Here is a 17,952-nt window from a genome sequence, read left to right on the forward strand (position 1 = left end):
ATTGTACACTAGGACAGCTACAGATGTCAAAATTTCCAGCTGTAGTTACTTAGCTATCTGTTCATGTTCTGTTGTTCAATCTAGATTTCTTGCAATTTCTGGATTGTGAAGAACAACATTTGTATCTCTCAAACAAATTAGATTTTATGGTCTTTATTCTTCACAGAAATCTGTGAATACTGGTGTTTGGCTCTACAGGGAATGATACATTCTTCGAAAGTTTGGTTTTTTCTAGTAATTTGTGTAAAGATTATGTTTCCATATATTCCAATTTGTTTCCTTAGGAGTAATACTACATTGCTTCCAAAAATAAAACATTTGGGGAAAAAAATTTAAAAGGTAAGAGTTGCTATAGACGAATTTATCAGTTCAAATAGGAAGCTGTGTTCTAATTCTGGAAAATTCAGAAGAAATGTTGTTCACTCAGTTTACTGACCTTCCTTTGTCTTATACCCTGAGCAATCACATGCCATGCAATTATATTATTATCCAATCTTGCAAGCAGACATGTGCTGTCCTTGAAAAAAGATTATAATCCTATCTCATTATGGTAGAAGTAGCCCACAACAACTATTCAAAACAGCATGCTCTTCACATACGACCTGCGTAAGTCCCCAAAGGATGGGGGATCTAAGTACGTGTAAAATCACTTTAAGAAACCAAATGGCAAAATTACCGTTGAACAATTGTCACGGGTAATAAGATTAATGATTGAATTGGCCAAAACCCACTCTTATCATTACATCCACTGTTAACTTAAAGGGGGGTGTTCAGGAGAAAAAAGTCCTACTCTGGGTAATAACTAAGGTGCATGGGCACACTTGAATGGGATCCCAGCCCATTCAGAGAAAATTCCACAGCTGTGCAAATCGTTCTGGCATGTGCTTTAATCACATCACTTTACTACACCGCCTGTTGAATCAAGGTCTTAGCTAACTATGTCCAAACCCAGTATGTGTCTCATCTCAGCGACTCATCAGACGGGGACAGGCATGTGAACATATTCCCTCTGTTCAATGACACCAGAAGATCTTGGCTTAGAGCTGTCAACTGAATGAAAAACACAGTAATACCATGTTGTTCTGGAAACTGTCTGGGGATTTGTTACAATTTATTTTCATTAGAGGCTCTTTGATTACGTTGAACCAAGCCTGCCTTTTATACAGTACATGAAAATAACCCAGAGAATGCCAGAAGACCGGCACTCTACACCAGCTCACCTGCTGCCTATTTCTAGTGTGCAACACAGTGCATTGGCCTTCCTTGGTGGGCTGCTTGGTCCCAAGCCTGCCATCCTGCACACCGCACAGCCCAACAAGCAAACGTGATAAATGAACATTTGTTATCCTTCATAACATTATGGCTTCTTATCTTTCAAATACCAAAGCACAGACTCACTCTGAATCTGCTTGTACTGTATCACTGCTGTCTTCTAGGCCATCTTTGACCCAGAAGGACGTACGTAAACCAGGCATTACTTACTGAATGACTAACTAGAGAATTTGCTCACTCCGTGTCCCCACAGGCAGAGGTGCTCATCAGCTGTGCACCAGTCACCAGAAGGGACAGAGAAAGCCAGTCTCACCTCTGTACAAAGTCAAATTCTCACTGGCTTCAGGAGAAACATAATCCGTACAAGAAGCCTGGGTTAAAAACGTGCGCATGAAAGTGCAGAATGCATTAAAATCTCACTTGGAGCCTTAATATCCAAGGCAAAAATTACAACCCTTCCCCACTTTCAAACGGGCAAAGTGACAAAAGCCTGAACACCACTGAAGTCAGGAGTACCTGTGGTACCCCCCAGTAGTTAAAGTCTTTCAGAGTTTGCGTTTTCCCATGCTGGATCTCAGCATTAATATCCCCTCCACAGGAGCTCCAGGACTGTCAATCATCTTCTGCCAGAGCTGCTGCTCTTCCCCTTGAGAGTCCATCCAGTCAACCTCCTTGCCATTACTTACACCTGGCAATTACAAAAACATGAGGCATTTTGGCATCTTAGTAAGCACTTAATATCCTTGCTCATTCCATCCAACAGTGTATAAGAAAGACGACAAGCAATTTACACTACCACCCGTACAGGGAGTTATACTGAAAACAGGTAGCTCCAAAGCACTCCTTTGTGGCATGTGGGCAGAGCCATATAAACCTCCCCACTCTGCACCACAAGCAACTTTCTCCTAACAGAGGAGGAATGGACCCGCACTCCTTCCAGATCACACCATCATCAGCAGAAAGGCTGCTGCTGGACAAAAGTAGTCTCCCTCCTTCTCACTGGGATGCTAAGAAACACTTCCAAGGTATTCCCAGTTCTTCTAGGCTGTGCAGAAGTACAACTGGGCACCAAGTTTTTGTGTCTCACTCAATGAAGGAAAGAACTAAATCACCTACAGATTACTTGTTGCCTTCTCTCCCTTTTCAATTTCCCCAAGTTCCCATATGCTTTCCATACATTCAGTAACATTTCTGTCCCTCATACATGAATCACGTGGCGTGGGGAAGAAATGCAGGATAAGAAATGCAATCACCAGTCAGGTGGGACCTTACCATTTCCAGTGCTCAAACGGACACCTCCCAAAAAAATATTACTGGAGAGCGACTCCTTGTCCCACACAGTCAGTTCTAGGCAGACGTTACGTATATCCCTTGAGTTCAAGCCACTGAAAGCAAAGGTATGATTCCAGTGGGGGTTCACGCTCTTTTTTATTATGGGAGTTTTGTGTTTTGTAGCTTTGCTGTCATCTGGGAGAAGGTATCTGGGAGATACAAAAAAGGAAAATTGAATATGTAGACAGGATGTCACATAATAGTCACAAAGAATTACAATCAAGTAGAGACTCAAATGACATCAGGACCCTATTCCCCACTGTTATTAAACTAAGCATATACCTGAAGTGCATATTTAGTATTTGTGCTCCATTTGTTCTTATAGCTACAGTGTCAGTTATCACCAGCAAAAACTGAAATTAGGTCTCCTTGGCCCACGTCTTGGGTCTTAACTACAAACTTTTTATTTCAGTGAGACTAAATATAGACAGGATGATAAAAATGTTGGCTAGAAGGGGCCTCTGGAGTGGCCCAGTCCAGTCTCCCTCTCAAAGCAGGACAGAAGGTCCTCCAGAAAGAAACAGAAATGCCTGATAAGGAAGGAACTTCAGCAGTTTAGCACCAGTACTTTGAATTGCCTAACACCCTACTGAGTGCAGAAACACTAATGCTGTAAAGTCTGACAAGCTTTTCACATTTTACTTTTAGTGGAGAATTCCTTTAGTGAAACTAAAAGAACTTAATACTCTAGCTGAAAATCAGAGGTCTGTACAAATTTTCATAGTCTGTACCTTGTCCTGGTTTCAGCTGGGATAGAGTTAATTTTCTTCCTAGTAGCTGGTATAGTGCTGTGTTTTGGATTTAATATGAGAATAATGTTGATAACACGCTGATGTTTTAGCTGTTGCTAAGCAGTGCTTGCACTGGTCAAGGACTTTTCAGCTCCCCATGCCCTGCCAGGGGCACAAGAAGCTGGGAGGGGGCACAGCCAGGACAGCTGACCCCAACTGCCCAAAGGGCTATTCCATACCATATGGCATCATGCTCGGTATAGAAACGGGGGGAGTTGGCTGGGGGGCAGCAATCGCTGCTCAGGGATGGGCTGGGCATCAGTCGGCGGGTGGTGGACGATTGCATCACTTGGTTTTTGGTGTGTCACCCCCCCACGCCCCCGGGTTTTGTTCCTCTCTCTCTCCCTCTCTTGTTGTTTTCCTTTTCAGTACAATTTATTATTATTATTATTATTTTATTTTACTTCAATTATGAAACTGTTCTTATCTCAGCCCACGAGTTTTCTTACTTGCACTCTTCAGACTCTCTCCCCCATCCCAACTAAGTGTGCCGCTTAGTTGCCAACTGAAGCTAAAACCACAACAACCTTCACCTCCTTCAGCAAAGCTAATGGAATAACTGTGTGGTTGCATATAAATACTAAAGGGTCACACACACAAACAAATCACTAGACCTTGATCAGGATTCCTGTGCAGGTTTTTACTTGATAACAAACATGAGCTTGTTTACTGCAGGGGGATAATAGTGGGCTAAACTACGTCAAATTATCCCAAGCTAGTCTCAAGCTAACAGTGCAGATCAGACTGCTGCAGCACCTCAACTTGTTCATGGCAACTTGATTATGCATTTGGCCATGACACACGACGGACCAATAGTCCAAGGAAAACAGACTCCTGTTCCACTGTGCTGAATAATCCATGCCAGCAACAGCAAACACCACTAACTAAAGACAGTCCAGAGAACTATTGGCCACGCGTTGCTACTGCTAATGTAAAAAGGCTTTGACAACATTTTCTCCCCAAAGTCTGTTGTCAGCTCCAGGTGGGAACAAGCTGTAGTGGGATCAGAGAGTCTATTTTCAGTAAAAGAAAATGCCTTCACATATACCAGGCAAAGAGAGATGGCACGGGAGAACAAATACATAGAAAGAATAGCTCCAACAACTTTTACATGATGTATATGAGCTTAGTGATAGTTTGAAGCACACTACCAGATCAAGATAAATTCTCAGCTCCACAGGGAATTAAAGGCAGGGTGGTCATAATTTAGTAACAACACTCAAACTGTTACTAATGAACTACAGCATATCTAAAAATGAGCAATTCTGAGCAAAAACTGGCAAAGAAAAATGTTTTAAGCTATCCATTATTTCCTAAATGTAACATTTCAAATGCATAACTTACATTTATGAAAAATCCAATATAATGAGGCATGCAGGATTATGTTCGTTTTGTTCAAATACAAGTATATCCTATATGTAGCATTTTCTGTATAGTTTGGATTTTGACTGTCCAACACAAAATACTGCTTATCTAATAAAAAGATGCATATATGTCATACTATATATATCTTTATGTACGGACATGCATACAAGTGACACAGACCTTAAATTTTTCAAAATGATGCATCTTTAAAATCCAACCTGAAAGCCATCAGAGCAGAATTTGTAAACATCTTCTGTCAAAGAATATTAAATGTTAACAACGAGACACAATTAGAGTTAAGACACTACACATCTGAAGTCAGTGAGAGACCTCCTGGGAACCCTCAGGGTTTAAATGCGCTCCTTGACACTGCACTACCTGCCAAAGAGCTTTCCCAATCAAGCACTAGAAAAAAAACCCAAAACTATTTATAGTGTTAAGAAAGAAAAATCTTTTCTCATGTAGAGAATTTACTTGAATCAAAACAGAATTTCCTCCCACAGATAATGAATTTTCTCTTTCTGCACGCTTCAGGTGACATCCATTAGAAAGAACCTCAGCTTGATGGAGCATGCCAGCTTTTATAGGTGCTATTTGCAGTTTTACAAGGAATCCAAACAGACTTGTATCTTCCTGAAAACAAGTTTCTTATTCAGGACGTAGTCTGGCTACTCCTCTTAGTAAAAAATAGGTACTGTTTCAATTTCCTGAAAATGTAAATGTCACGATCAGATCAGGTATCATCTCCAGTGTGAGAGCCCTAATTTACAACTTCTGGCCTCCAGGAGTGATGAATATTCACCTGCCTCTCTCTGTCAACTCAGTGGAAGTGTTTTCTTTTACCAAACGTTATATTCTATAACAGTGTGCACATTAGCACACTGGATACTTCTGTATGAATGGTTCTGTACCACTTGACTGAGTGGTATTTAAATACGATTGTATTTAACCACTGGAACAACTCGTACCTCTCTGCCCTTATTCCACAGCATATCATTTCGAGGTGCCAGTTGCTTTTCAGGACTGACACTCCATACACATATACACAGATATATTGAAAAAAATTGGGTCAGCCAAAATATGATTCAGTGCACCCATTAAAAAAATGGGGAGAAAAAAACCACAGACCCTTTCACGAAAGTGTCAGACGTGCCTCCTGATTTCACTGCTGTTAAATTCTTTGCTTCTTTGATGAGGACTTCTAATATACCTCCAGATGGCATGTGAGAGTCTCCCTTTTTTCCTTTTTTAAAGCTCTTCTTTCCTATACATAGAACAGAGTTGCAACATCATCATCAGAAATCATATATACACTGCAAGACTGATTTGGAAATGTAAATTGTCTTGGCTAAATTGTTTTTTAATCATTTACTGCAATGGGATTAAAGTATTCCTTATGAGGAGATTCTGATTCTCTATAGGCAGAGAAACTAATAAGGCAGGGACAGAAAAATCACTCCATATTTGATAAAGAACTTGACCATGTAACTAGCTAGTCCTCTGGACCGAACAGAGTGCCCTCTCTGAAGTCCTGTCCGAATATAAGTATTTGTGGATTACTATGCTGAAGACAAAGAACTGCACGTCCTGTAAGTCCTACCCTCTTTTCAGAGTCCACTTCCACCACTGATGCAAAGGCAGCCCACAAGCAAGGTATAAATGCAAAGCTTAAAATGCAGAAATACACCACATGTATTCCATGTGTAAGGATGCAGAGCTCCTCGGAGACAGTGACAAAGGACACGGTGCTCACTGACACGCTACTGCTTTTGAACAGCAGCATGAGGACAAGTGTACTTGCTGCTGCTGCGGATTCTAAGAGGCTTATCAGCAGGGATCGTACACACTGATTCAGGCTGAAAACATCAGAAAAAAAGATCAGGAGTGATGTTAAAATGTACTAATTTTAAAAAATCCAGATGTAGTGTACATCTGGACTTTTCAGACAACAATTAGCTTTTAAGAGAGAAAACCTTGGAATTACTGCTAGCAGACAGAATGTCATCTGTCAAAAAAAGAAAGAAAAGGAAAAAAGTCTAATACATCTATCAAATCCTAATGCTACCAAGTAATACTGTCACTAAGACAGTGATATACCCATGTCTGGTATATCCATGTACACTCTGGTGCTACTCAGTGATTGCTTTCACTTCAGATGATTGCTGTTCCTCATGTTAGTACAATGCAAAGAGCAAGTAACTTATTTTCCCCTGTTGATTGTTAATGAAACTAATGGCTTACCCTAAAGAATTCAAATAATATTTTACAGGACTGAATTACAGCAGTGATACAGTACAACTGAGCAGAGGTCAAGCAGCATGAAAAAAGCGTGAAAATGAGGAGATAGGTAAGCTTAAGGACAATTAAGTATAAAAAACTAAGTGAAGTCTATTACTTTAACCAGATATACACTGTATATAACTAGTGGAACAAAGAACCCACAGACTATGATGTAGACTATTTATTTCTATGTGGCTGTCCTTGATTATGTTATCTAATGTTTGAGGTTTTTTTAATTAGGTCACAGCCATGCATCAACACTTGACTGCACACTCCTCTTCCCTTCTCTCCCCTTAAGTTCAATGTAAGAGAAGAGGATGGAGCAGGAGAACTTTACTCACAGCTCAAAATTTCCACAGATGAAGACAACTAGTATATTTAAGTATGATTTCAATCTTCACTAATACCATTACTTCACCCTAGGTGAGCACATATATTACGCAGAGGGATGTTATATGCTGCCATTAATGTTTGTTTTACCTTGAAACTGCCCTAGAGGAAGCATTAGGTTTCTGTCTGGGGGAATGTAACGTAAAACAACTGTCAGTTCTCCTTTATATTGAAGCCCAACATCTGTCACAACCTCCACCTGAAAAGAAAAATACAAACAAAAAAACCCAGAAATGCTAAGGTTAAGCATTCACCTTCTCCTTTTGAGTTTAATTTTGTTGTACCAATATAGTGTTTGAAACACTTCTTAAACATATCAAGACATACCAGCCCACTTCCAGATACTTTGACATTCCAGATTGAATGCAATCACGTTTTAGAAAACTTTATGAGCTAGGGAATGCAAGTTTTCAGAAGAATAAAGCCACATGGCATTAGACACTGTTCAGTGAACATACAGAGGAGAGAGATATCTAGCCTGAATAAGTGAAGCAAACAGGAAAAAAAACCCCTCAAACTTATTTCTGGACATGTAAACTGTAGCTAATTTAAGCTGACATTCAGCCCCTATTTCCCCCAGTCAGGATTTTAAACGGTAATTGGTTTCATGTACTTTAGAGGAGTCACTCCTGAGTCACTCTCGGAATGGAGGTGTGGGGAGCCAAGGCGAGGGAAGAAAGCAGAGTCCAGCTCTGAAATAGAAAAACCTCTTGAAAACTGTTATTCCCAGTGTCCTTGGCCTTTCCTACACAGCAACTATTTCTGCATCTTTTTGTTTTATAAATGTTTGAATCTTGCCCAGAAGGAATGCATTCAGTGCTCTTCAGAGTGTCCGTGTTAAAAGAACATTAGGCCTTCACTGATGTATGCTGAACTCCCATTCTCATTGTAAGAAGTTGGAAACTACATTTTAAAACCAATAGATGCCACACAGAGAGAACATGTTATGCCAGTTCAAACTGACTTCTAGAAAAATAAAGTGCAGTGAAAAAACAAGTCTTGCACATTTACATTAGAGATCAGGTCTATGAAGGACTCAGGCATATGCTAACCTGGCTCAGTGATGTCCACTAATGGAGGCGGGACTACTCAGATGCTCACATTTCTGTACATGCTTCAGTGCCTAGGTTTGGGTACCAAACAACAAATCTTCCTGATCTCTCAACAGGGACAAAGGACATGTATAAAGAGAGAGGACCCACGAGTGCCGAGACACACACACCAAGGTACCACACAAGCCTTTAAAGAACTGCTTACAGACGAATGTCTGATCGGTGAGAGTCTTTCTCTGAAATGCATTCAGAGAATGCAAATGCTTGTTTCCTGACTCCCCAGGAAGGTCAAAATTCTATTATCAAGAGAAAACAGAACCAAAAAACCCCCACCAGAAATATATACAGCAATATGCAACAGAGTCAGCACTGCCTTCATATCGTAGACTCCAGGCTAAGGCACTAACCAGGTTTAGTGGGGCTAAGTCTGTACACAAGGATGGGACAGGGACAAAGCAATGTTAGCGGTAACAGCATGGCCCTTTTGAGACTCTGAAGCACTTTTACAGCAACCCCGGCATTCCTGCACTGACTCTGGGAAAAACGGTCCTGTCTCCACCACTGTCTGACGCCAGTTGCTACAACAGAGGACAAAAGAAAACCTGTAGTAAATGGCTGTGGAATAATTTGCACATCTAAATCTTGCCAGTCAGGCAGCTCGCTTACGGTCTAAACTATGCAAGTTTAGGATCAAGTTTCCCAGAAAGGCAGCAAGGATTATTTTTTCTGTTCTACTGGTGGACAAGTGATGGTATAAGTTCTTATGTCAGGAACAATTTGTCACCCTCCCCCCCAAACCCACACATAACATGGCTCTAGACTCTGCCCCCTCTTTAACCACAGAACTATTTTCTCTTCTTTTTCTGATTTAACCACGCTCCTCTTGAAAACAGACATTCAATGCCCATAGAAGAAACAGGTCTTAAAGTCTCCAACCTTTTCACTAAAGCAGCTAAATGATTCATGACAGAACAAATAAAGCACTGTCATAAAACCTGGGAAATGTTTCACTGCCATTCCTGTCCCTGTTAGGCAGATCATATGGGAGAACAGCATCTAATTTGCATGTGTATTAACCGGTGCTTTTTTTTTTAATTCAAAATGCAATAATTGATATTAAAAAAAAAAAAAAACAAACCTAATCAAAAATGATCAAAAATCTTAGCAACATTTTAAGTTTAGGAACATTATTTATAACAACCTAGGAGGCAGACAAGACCAATTCTGTGTTTGCTTTCTTTGGTAAAAAAGAACTGATTTAAAAATCCTTTTAATGGGTTTGGAAATAATCAGACAACACCTTCCAGCTGGAATGGCTGAAATGCTTACCACCTCATTACTTTTTTCCTGAGCAGGAGAGCTTCATGACTTTTTTTTTCCCCCTGTTAGGATTAAAAGAAACCACCCATACACACATAAATCCCCAAAGATTGAAATGAGATGACAAAGAGCCTACTGCACGATAAAAAGCTCAGTTTCAGACCAACACTGCATACAAACTGCAAGCAAAACAAATGCTAGACGTGCATCTTATTGTTGTAGGCTGGTGGGTACTAAATAAGAGCAACATCTGACACCAGCCAGAGCTATGACAGAGATGTAGTAGACATTTCTTCTACTTAAGAGCAGACCCAACATAACGTAGACGAAGCAAGCCTATAAGGAGGACAGTATAATCCTGGCCTGGACACAGTGCTGACTGAAACATGTTTGCCATCGTTAGCCACTTTCTCTTCCTGGTCTCACCTCGTCTGGACCATGAAGGAAGAGCTGGTGGTCACCCTTATTAACAAAGCTGAACTAGGAAACTGGGAATGATCTTCCTTGCCACTTACAAAGTGTGAGGTGTGTAAGCGTTCAAAGAAGAGACCAATTTCCTTATGTATCTTCTGGCAAATTATTTACTAAAATATAAATTTGTGACAGTTTAGATGTAAGCCTCACAAAGGACTATACTTAGAAATTAATTATACAGCAATCAGATTCATCTCCCACCTGAGAGAAAGGCACAAATCAAACACTCCCTCCTAAAACCCTGAATGTAACGCTATTTCCTTGAAAATAATGAACACAGAGCAAACAAGTCACCTGAGTCTATCTCCACATCACTTGCAGTAAAACCTTGGATTTTTCTGCAGCAAGAAAAATACACTTTCTGAAATGGCAATCTAAACCACTGGAATTTCTGGGGATTCTGGCTGCTGCAGGAGCAAGCAAGGCAGAAGCCCTTAATCCTCTAGTTTACCATAGCTCTTTGAATCTCTTCCAAAAATAAACACCTTTGCCAAAGCAGGGGGTGCCCCAGAGACAGAAGCCATCCTATCCTTAGCTAAGCACAATGCAAGTCCTGTTTCACAGACCACTTGATTTGCCTGCTGAGAAGCCTTATCTTGTACCTTCCTAGTTAAGGTGAATAAGAGATTAAGAAGTCATTTTGTCACAGCTGAAAAGTGTGAAGCACTTTGAACTGAAACAAGAGAGATCTATTTCTTTAATAAACTGTTAAGTGTTGGGTAGGGAGGAGTGGTAGAAAAGTCCTTCGATTTACATGCTATTTAAAAAAAAAAAAATCAATTTCTTTACTAGGTCATTTCTCCACTGCAGTTTATTACAAGATGAACTTACAGTTTATTTAAAAGGTGGGGTTTTTTCTTTGTTTTTAAATAGCCAATCATATGTAAATTTTTCATGAAGACATTAAAACCCATATGGTTTGATTGAATAAAGAACAAAGATATTATTTTTATTACCATATTAGACACTCATAAAGTCACCATTTTATAAACACATTCCAAAGGAAAAATAACTAAGCCTTGCTAAATTTGCTTTGCAACGCTTTCACCGGTCCCTGGAAACCCTTACCTTGGGCTGGAGCACAAACCACTCATCGCCCTGATTTTCGAAGTTCCAGGAATCGAATGGAATTTCCACCTCCCCAAGGAAGCTGTTGTGTCCAAATCTGTCATAGTGCCAGACAGAAAGCTGCAGGGTCCTGGTCTCTAGCTGTGTGTGACTGATGACATACTACCAACAGAAAAAGAGAAAAAGAAACTCTCAGAATAAGCATAAATAATAGTTTCCATGGAGCCTTTTACAGCTCTAGCTCAATTTCACAAAGCCCACAGCAGCTAACAAATGAAGCATGAGAGATTTGTTTTCTTTGCAAACAAGACTGATGTAGCTAGAAAGTTCATGATGTTAATGTTAAACCTAACTCTTTTCTTTGCGATATGCACCCAATGGTAATTAATGTTACTATCATGATTGTGTTTTTTCTGTATTATTTACTGGGTATTTATGACTACAAAGTAAATTACGATGCTTAAAACTATGATCCTGTTATTTCCTTATAAGTTTATGCGAAAGAAGCAGATCAACATCAAAGTTTAGTTTGTAAGAAGAAACCCTACCAGCTCTTTCATTCCTAAAGAGAGTCTGCTGTACACTACTTTCTAGAAATAGTGTCCTCCTCTCCTTTTCAATTGTTATCTTTGTAACTTATGAAATTGTTCTGAAAACAAGTAAAATTGCATCTGCAAAGTGTTCACCAAGCGTCTCGGTCTTAGTAACCATTGTTGGTTTTGCAAGCTATTAAAAAACTCCTCTGAAGAAACATCATATTCTAGCAAATACACAGAAAATTATAAACATCTGGAATTCTAGCTCTGCACACTCTGCTTTTAGCAAAAGGCCCATTAATTCCCTGAAATTCACCCTTCTCCTAGTGTTAGCTGAGGAGACCCAGATGTCTTCTTTTTTGCCTCAAGAACAATGTCTGGACACAGACACATATTGTCCAAAAGCTGAAACAGTCAAGTCAGTTGGCGAGCCACACAAGTAGGCTGTTTATGTATAGATATGTCTACAATGCTTAATCCTAGATGCCAACAGTTCCACTGAGAGAGATGTCATATTTAGCAACAATGGGATAAAAGTCAAAGAGGGAAGATACAGACAGATTTAATTATTTTTCTTTTCTAACAGTAGTAACAGCTGGGACAAACAGATGTAGCTCTTGCTTACCTACCCGTGATTCAAGTAAGCCCTTTTTGTTACAATGCACATTTTTAGCAAGCTGCTAGGTCCTATCCTCACCAAGTTCCCTACTAGCAAACACGTTTTGTGCTATGTTCCTTGCTAAATGGAGTCTAACACCTTTTTTTTCCAGTTCAGGCAAGTCTCAACTTTACTATAAACCATTTAAAAATGAGGCTATACAAGGGACTCTCCCTTGGTGAGCAGTCTGGCCAGGTGCGTGTAAGTCTGCAAAATGGTTTTGTAGCCAAGTTAAGCCAAGTATACTGGCCAGGGAACATCTATTAGCCTCTATTGTAAGAAACTTATTTAACATCACTGAAATTACAAAAAAAATTTTTTTCAGGAGAAACAAAAAAGAGTTTCTGGCCTCATGACAGCTGGCTGGGATAACTCTTGTCAATCGACAAGGAAGGGGAATCACCAGGAGCCTTGTGGTCCAGGTACCAGACAGGCAGTGAACTGGGCGGAAACTCTGCCATTCCCACCTGCACCACAGAGCCAAGGAGGTGAACAAGCAGCTCATGAGGACCTCAAAATAGTTCAACCTCTGTAGTGGATGTGTGTAAAAGGCAAGGAAGGAAGAGCCTGGGTGCCCTGCTCCACCAGCCCTCAAGGAAGTAATCTGTCATCGTCTTTTGCAATAGAAAATGAACTTCACCACAGCTTTTTAGGAAGGCAGGTAGTGAAGCCATTGCTGGCATTTTCTTATCAAAGTCAGTTCTGCTTTAAAAATAAACTAAAGCCTCCAGAGAAACTCAGATTTTACTGCAAAAGGTTATTTTCTCTTCAAAATCACTTAGATGGGAAGTTTTAATCTAGCTCTATTTCAGCATCAGTTGCTAACTTAGGGCTTACAAAATCTTTAAGGTGCTTTTAACATCTCTGAGCTCAGGTTAGACAGGAACACCGGCAGCTTTGAAAGACATCTATGGAAACTAATAGAAGTTTTACCTATAAAGGGGAGAACCAAACAAAAACTGTTTCTGGCTGAAAGCCAGAAATTACAACTCATGGGATTACTAGACAGTTTTGCTTAAATACATTCCTTTTGAGACATCTCTTCCAAATTCTAATCCCCATACTGGAACACTTATAGAAAATGCCTGTGAGCCCAAGCAGAACATTCATCACAGCCTGAGAGAGAGACAGTGTTCTCACCTTCAGCGTTTCATTAAATTCTGGATTGGTGCTGTTACTTTTAATTTTGGTCTTGCGTTTACTTTGGCGGGACGTATCAGGCAGAAGGTATGCTTTGACATATCTGTAGATCAAGTAGTAAATTATTAGCAAGGAATAAACATGACCAGTTTGAGCAAGGACCTGACATTGCTGCATCAGCAGCACGTACAAGGAAATTAATTTTTGCAGGCTAAACAACGTACACATGTAACAGAGAATGTGTGAGACATGGAAAGGTATGGTCTTTATCTACAAACATAGCAATGTTATTCAGATAGGATCAGAATAACAAAAGGCAGAGCTAAATTAATTTACTCATCCTCAGAAATAAAGAAAGCTTTCCTAACACTTTCCCTTTTGTAGTTTACGATTACTGCCTGGTTACATATGAAAACACATACATTGAAAATACAAGAGAATGAAAAACTTCACACCTTGCATATGATAGGATCACACATGATTAGAGACACTAATTATTACTTCCTGATGAGAGAATTTGTATATTATACTGAAAACTATAATGAGAAGCTCAGAAAACATGGTCCTTGCAAAGTGAATCTATAGATGCGTGAAACCAAAGTTACCTCTATCCCTCCCTCCCTCCAAAACATCACTCCTCTCATATATTTTAGTTTTGATTCTAGAAGTAAGAAATCAGTTCAGCCTCCGTATTCCTTTATATTTTTTGCGCTTTTGCAGAGATTGCTATCAAACAGGTTGATAATTTAAGTAATCTTATTGTTTCTCCAGAAAAGGCACACGTTGCCCTAAGAAACACATTGAAAATGCATTTCCCACAGGGAATCCCAAACCAACCATCATCAAAACACTGGCTTGTAGCAACTGGATCCTCTGAGTTCTCAGGCTCATATCACAACCCCAGGCTATGTCACTGTGCATGATGTGGTGGAGGACACCCCTAGCAGAGCCTAAAAGGAAATTCTTCTCTGTGCTTACGGATCGGTCCTTTGCTTCTTCTCATCTGCAACGGCCAGGTTCCTGCAACTTTTTACCAGGATGTTGAGGGCACCTGTTTTGTAGCTGTAGTTGATGTTGAGAAGGATTTCGCCGCTGACCTTCACGTTGCCATAGTCACCAGTTTCACTATATACACTCAGCATGCTGTTAATGCTAGTCTGGAAGGGCAGAGAAACAGGACTTAGAGGCTTAAACAAATTACTCATTTCCAGAGTCTGCTTTTTTCATACAGTCACAGCCTCGCAATATAGTCACACTTGTTAGGACTTGCTATAAAAACAGATGTATTGTAGAACAGAAATACCACTTGCTTCTATTTGCTGTAAAAGGGAATAAGAACTGTAATTAATAATAGCTTAAATGTCTAGACAGTTGATGTTTTTCCATGCAGGACTCAAACCTATTTATAAACATGACTAAATCTAAATTACCACTATTTAATTCATGCATGAACTGAAGAGCAGACAGGCTACATAAACTGTAAGCTCACGTAAGTTCCAAGCAGGGAAAAAAAAAAAAAAAAAATTACGTTTCTGGCTCAGCTGTCCACCTAATTTTTAGTGAGTCTCATAAGACAACTACTGACAGAACCAACAGAAAAAGTTGTAAGACCTTCCCATAATGGAGATGGTATAAAAGCATGTTTGTTTAAAGCGACACCCACCTCTCATTAGTAATTCTACAAGAATGAGCAAAATTCCTTACCCACCATTTCAGCAATTTCCTAAAGCCAAAAAAGTTTAGCAAAAATCCCACAAAATTTTCCACTGCAGCGTAATATATCACACCCCCCCAATCTCTTTTTTTCACTCATACCATACAGGGTATTGCTATGAGGATTTCCTCTTCCAAAAGATTACAATTAGGAAAGAACTAAATATTGTTAAAGAAAACCAGAGCAATATGCACACTGCCAGAACCAAAGGTATTCGAGAAATCTGGTGCACGCTTTCTTTTAAGTCATTGAGCAAGACTGCTCAAAAACATATATAACCATCTAAATCCTAACACATAGGAACCTTGCAAGACACACAGGTATAGTCTTCAACACAAAGGGAGAAAAGAGAGAGAAACCTTAAAAGTAAGCTAAGCAGAAGATTCAGGAGAACTCACAGTATCACCGTCTGTTTCAGGCACATTTAAATACGTCCATTTTCTGTCAGAACCTTCTGGGGAGTTCTTTAAAGAAGGCAGTGCAAAAGGTCAAGAGAAAGAAGCATTAGATAGCTGCAATAAGAAAGAATAAGTGCAGTGATAAATCTTTACCTATATAGACAGGTAAAGGAAGTTTGTATTGCAAAGCCATAGCAAGCAAGAAAGAAAAAGGTATCACCAAATCAGAGAAGAGCTAAGTGTTTTCCATATACTTCAAGTATTGAAGGACACATGGCTCAAGGTAATTAAATAGAAATTAAGTATCTGCTGTATCAAAATAAACAAATTACATTTTAGAACACCAGCTCAGAAGATCTGGATTTGTATTGGATTGTATTTGGATTTGTCCTCCTTTATGTCTGCATGAAGTAAATTCTCGCTTAAGCTAGTCAAAAGCTAAGCATTCATGTATTTGCAGGATTGGCACCTTTGTAAGAAATTGCGGTTTCTCTGTGGAGTTTGTAAGAATAGATAAAAACACACACAAATGTTTAAACATGTCACTCTCCGGGAAAAAAATGCAGTAATAGAATATTGGGGGAAACAGTTTCCCCCTCTGCTTGCTAGAGCAGTAGCTGGAAATCTCGCCAACGAGCTCAAGGGACACTACATCTTGATCTACCTCCTTCCTTATCGGCTGCAGGAAGGAAGAACAGAGAAGAACCACACAAAAAGAATTGGACTGTGGCAAAACTCAACTCTCCGAGCACTTCGCCTAAGGGCCCTGCAGCAAAGAAAGCTGGAGGGATAAACAGGCCTGTGTCAATATGGTAAACAACAACAGTCACGAAAAACCAGAACACCAATCATTACCCATAAAGATAATTTTATACATTATGTAGGAATAATAAACTGCAAAAAAGGGTGGTTTTCTTGTATTTCGGCTGGCCTTCTTTATCCTTCATTAAAGAAAAAAAGCAAAATGCTTGTCCTTTTATTCTTTTGTACCATTGGCTGAAATTCCATGAACAGGACTGGTTCAAATTACTGGAGAATTAGCAACACACACCAACGAACGTGTCATATTTCCTCCTATTCCTAACATGCCTCGAGCTAAATTCCAGCCTTTACCATTTATGCATTTCCACCTCTAACATACATGAAAATAGGTATCCTTGGACACTGTAAGTGAATTTAACAGTCCCAGTGTGTGCTGCAAAATGCCCAAATTATCCCTGTAACAGGAAAGTAACAATTTGTGTGCCCACTTCAGAAAATAAACGAGATTATACCAGCACGAGGAGGTGGATGAGTTGTTCTCTAATGAATCCAAATATTCTTTTTCTTGATCTTTAGGTAAGTGGGCAGCAAGGGATAAATGATTGGGACCCTCCCCCCCCGAAAGTCCTAAACAAATAGATGACCTCTGGTCCTAGAATTTATGCAAACACAATTTCTGAACTGCTTACAAACCACAAACGAAATAACACAAATTTAGTAGAAGTATTTGATATACTTGACTTTTTCCCCCACAGACTCTGTTCTGTGGCATTTACACTGGACATTACATATGCTAAATGTAATGCCCTTAAGAAATCTACTCATTTTCCAGTTTCAAAAGTAGTAAACCACCACCACATATGGAGGATGTAGAGCCTCATTTTAGTGCATCACTAAGTATTACATTTGTTTTGCATCATATCTTATAGCTGCAGTAAGGCACTGGAATAATTCAGTCTTACTGATGTGATGGGTCTTGACAACAACACGTTAATATGTTTAGGAGAGGAATCTGTGAAGGATGCAGAGAAAACTAAATACACAGTTCATGTATTAGCTTTGGGAAAACATGAAGAAAAATACCCTAATGCTGATACAGTTCCTGTTCAACGTCACTTTCCATTTCCATTTTTGCTCACTCATATTACAGGTAGATTTCAAGTATATTTACCCTTTGAGATATTTCTTCCTTTACCTCAAACGCTCATTGTCAGAGTACCCATACCGTACTTTAAATTCTCATGTTTGAAAAAAGAAAGAGAAAACAAAGCAAAACCATGCAGAGCCTACTGTTCATTAATAACGTTATTTCAACGTGACTTAATAGTACAGAGTCATTTGACAGATAAGTACATGAAAAAGTCCATACCGTGCAGAAGGCTCAAAGGCTTACAACAAGC

At 39.5% G+C, this 17,952-nt stretch overlaps 1 protein-coding gene across 1 annotated transcript in view; it reads right to left on the reverse strand.

Moving 5' to 3' along the window:
* Positions 1–1,044: 1,044 nt before the first annotated feature.
* SYTL5 (synaptotagmin like 5) overlaps positions 1,045–17,952 on the reverse strand; it is a 91,919-nt gene continuing 75,011 nt past the window's right edge. Inside the window, exons 12-18 of the mRNA XM_075491882.1 lie at positions 14,657–14,835; positions 13,679–13,781; positions 11,345–11,506; positions 7,521–7,629; positions 5,889–6,024; positions 2,545–2,753; positions 1,045–1,960 (exon numbers count right to left, since the gene is read on the reverse strand). Of these exons, the coding sequence (XP_075347997.1) occupies positions 1,818–1,960; positions 2,545–2,753; positions 5,889–6,024; positions 7,521–7,629; positions 11,345–11,506; positions 13,679–13,781; positions 14,657–14,835 (1,041 nt within the window). The 3' untranslated portion in view covers positions 1,045–1,817. The remainder of the gene's footprint in view (positions 1,961–2,544; positions 2,754–5,888; positions 6,025–7,520; positions 7,630–11,344; positions 11,507–13,678; positions 13,782–14,656; positions 14,836–17,952) is intronic.

This window comes from Mycteria americana, chromosome 1 (genome assembly GCF_035582795.1).
Source record: "Mycteria americana isolate JAX WOST 10 ecotype Jacksonville Zoo and Gardens chromosome 1, USCA_MyAme_1.0, whole genome shotgun sequence".
Taxonomy (NCBI): domain Eukaryota; kingdom Metazoa; phylum Chordata; class Aves; order Ciconiiformes; family Ciconiidae; genus Mycteria; species Mycteria americana.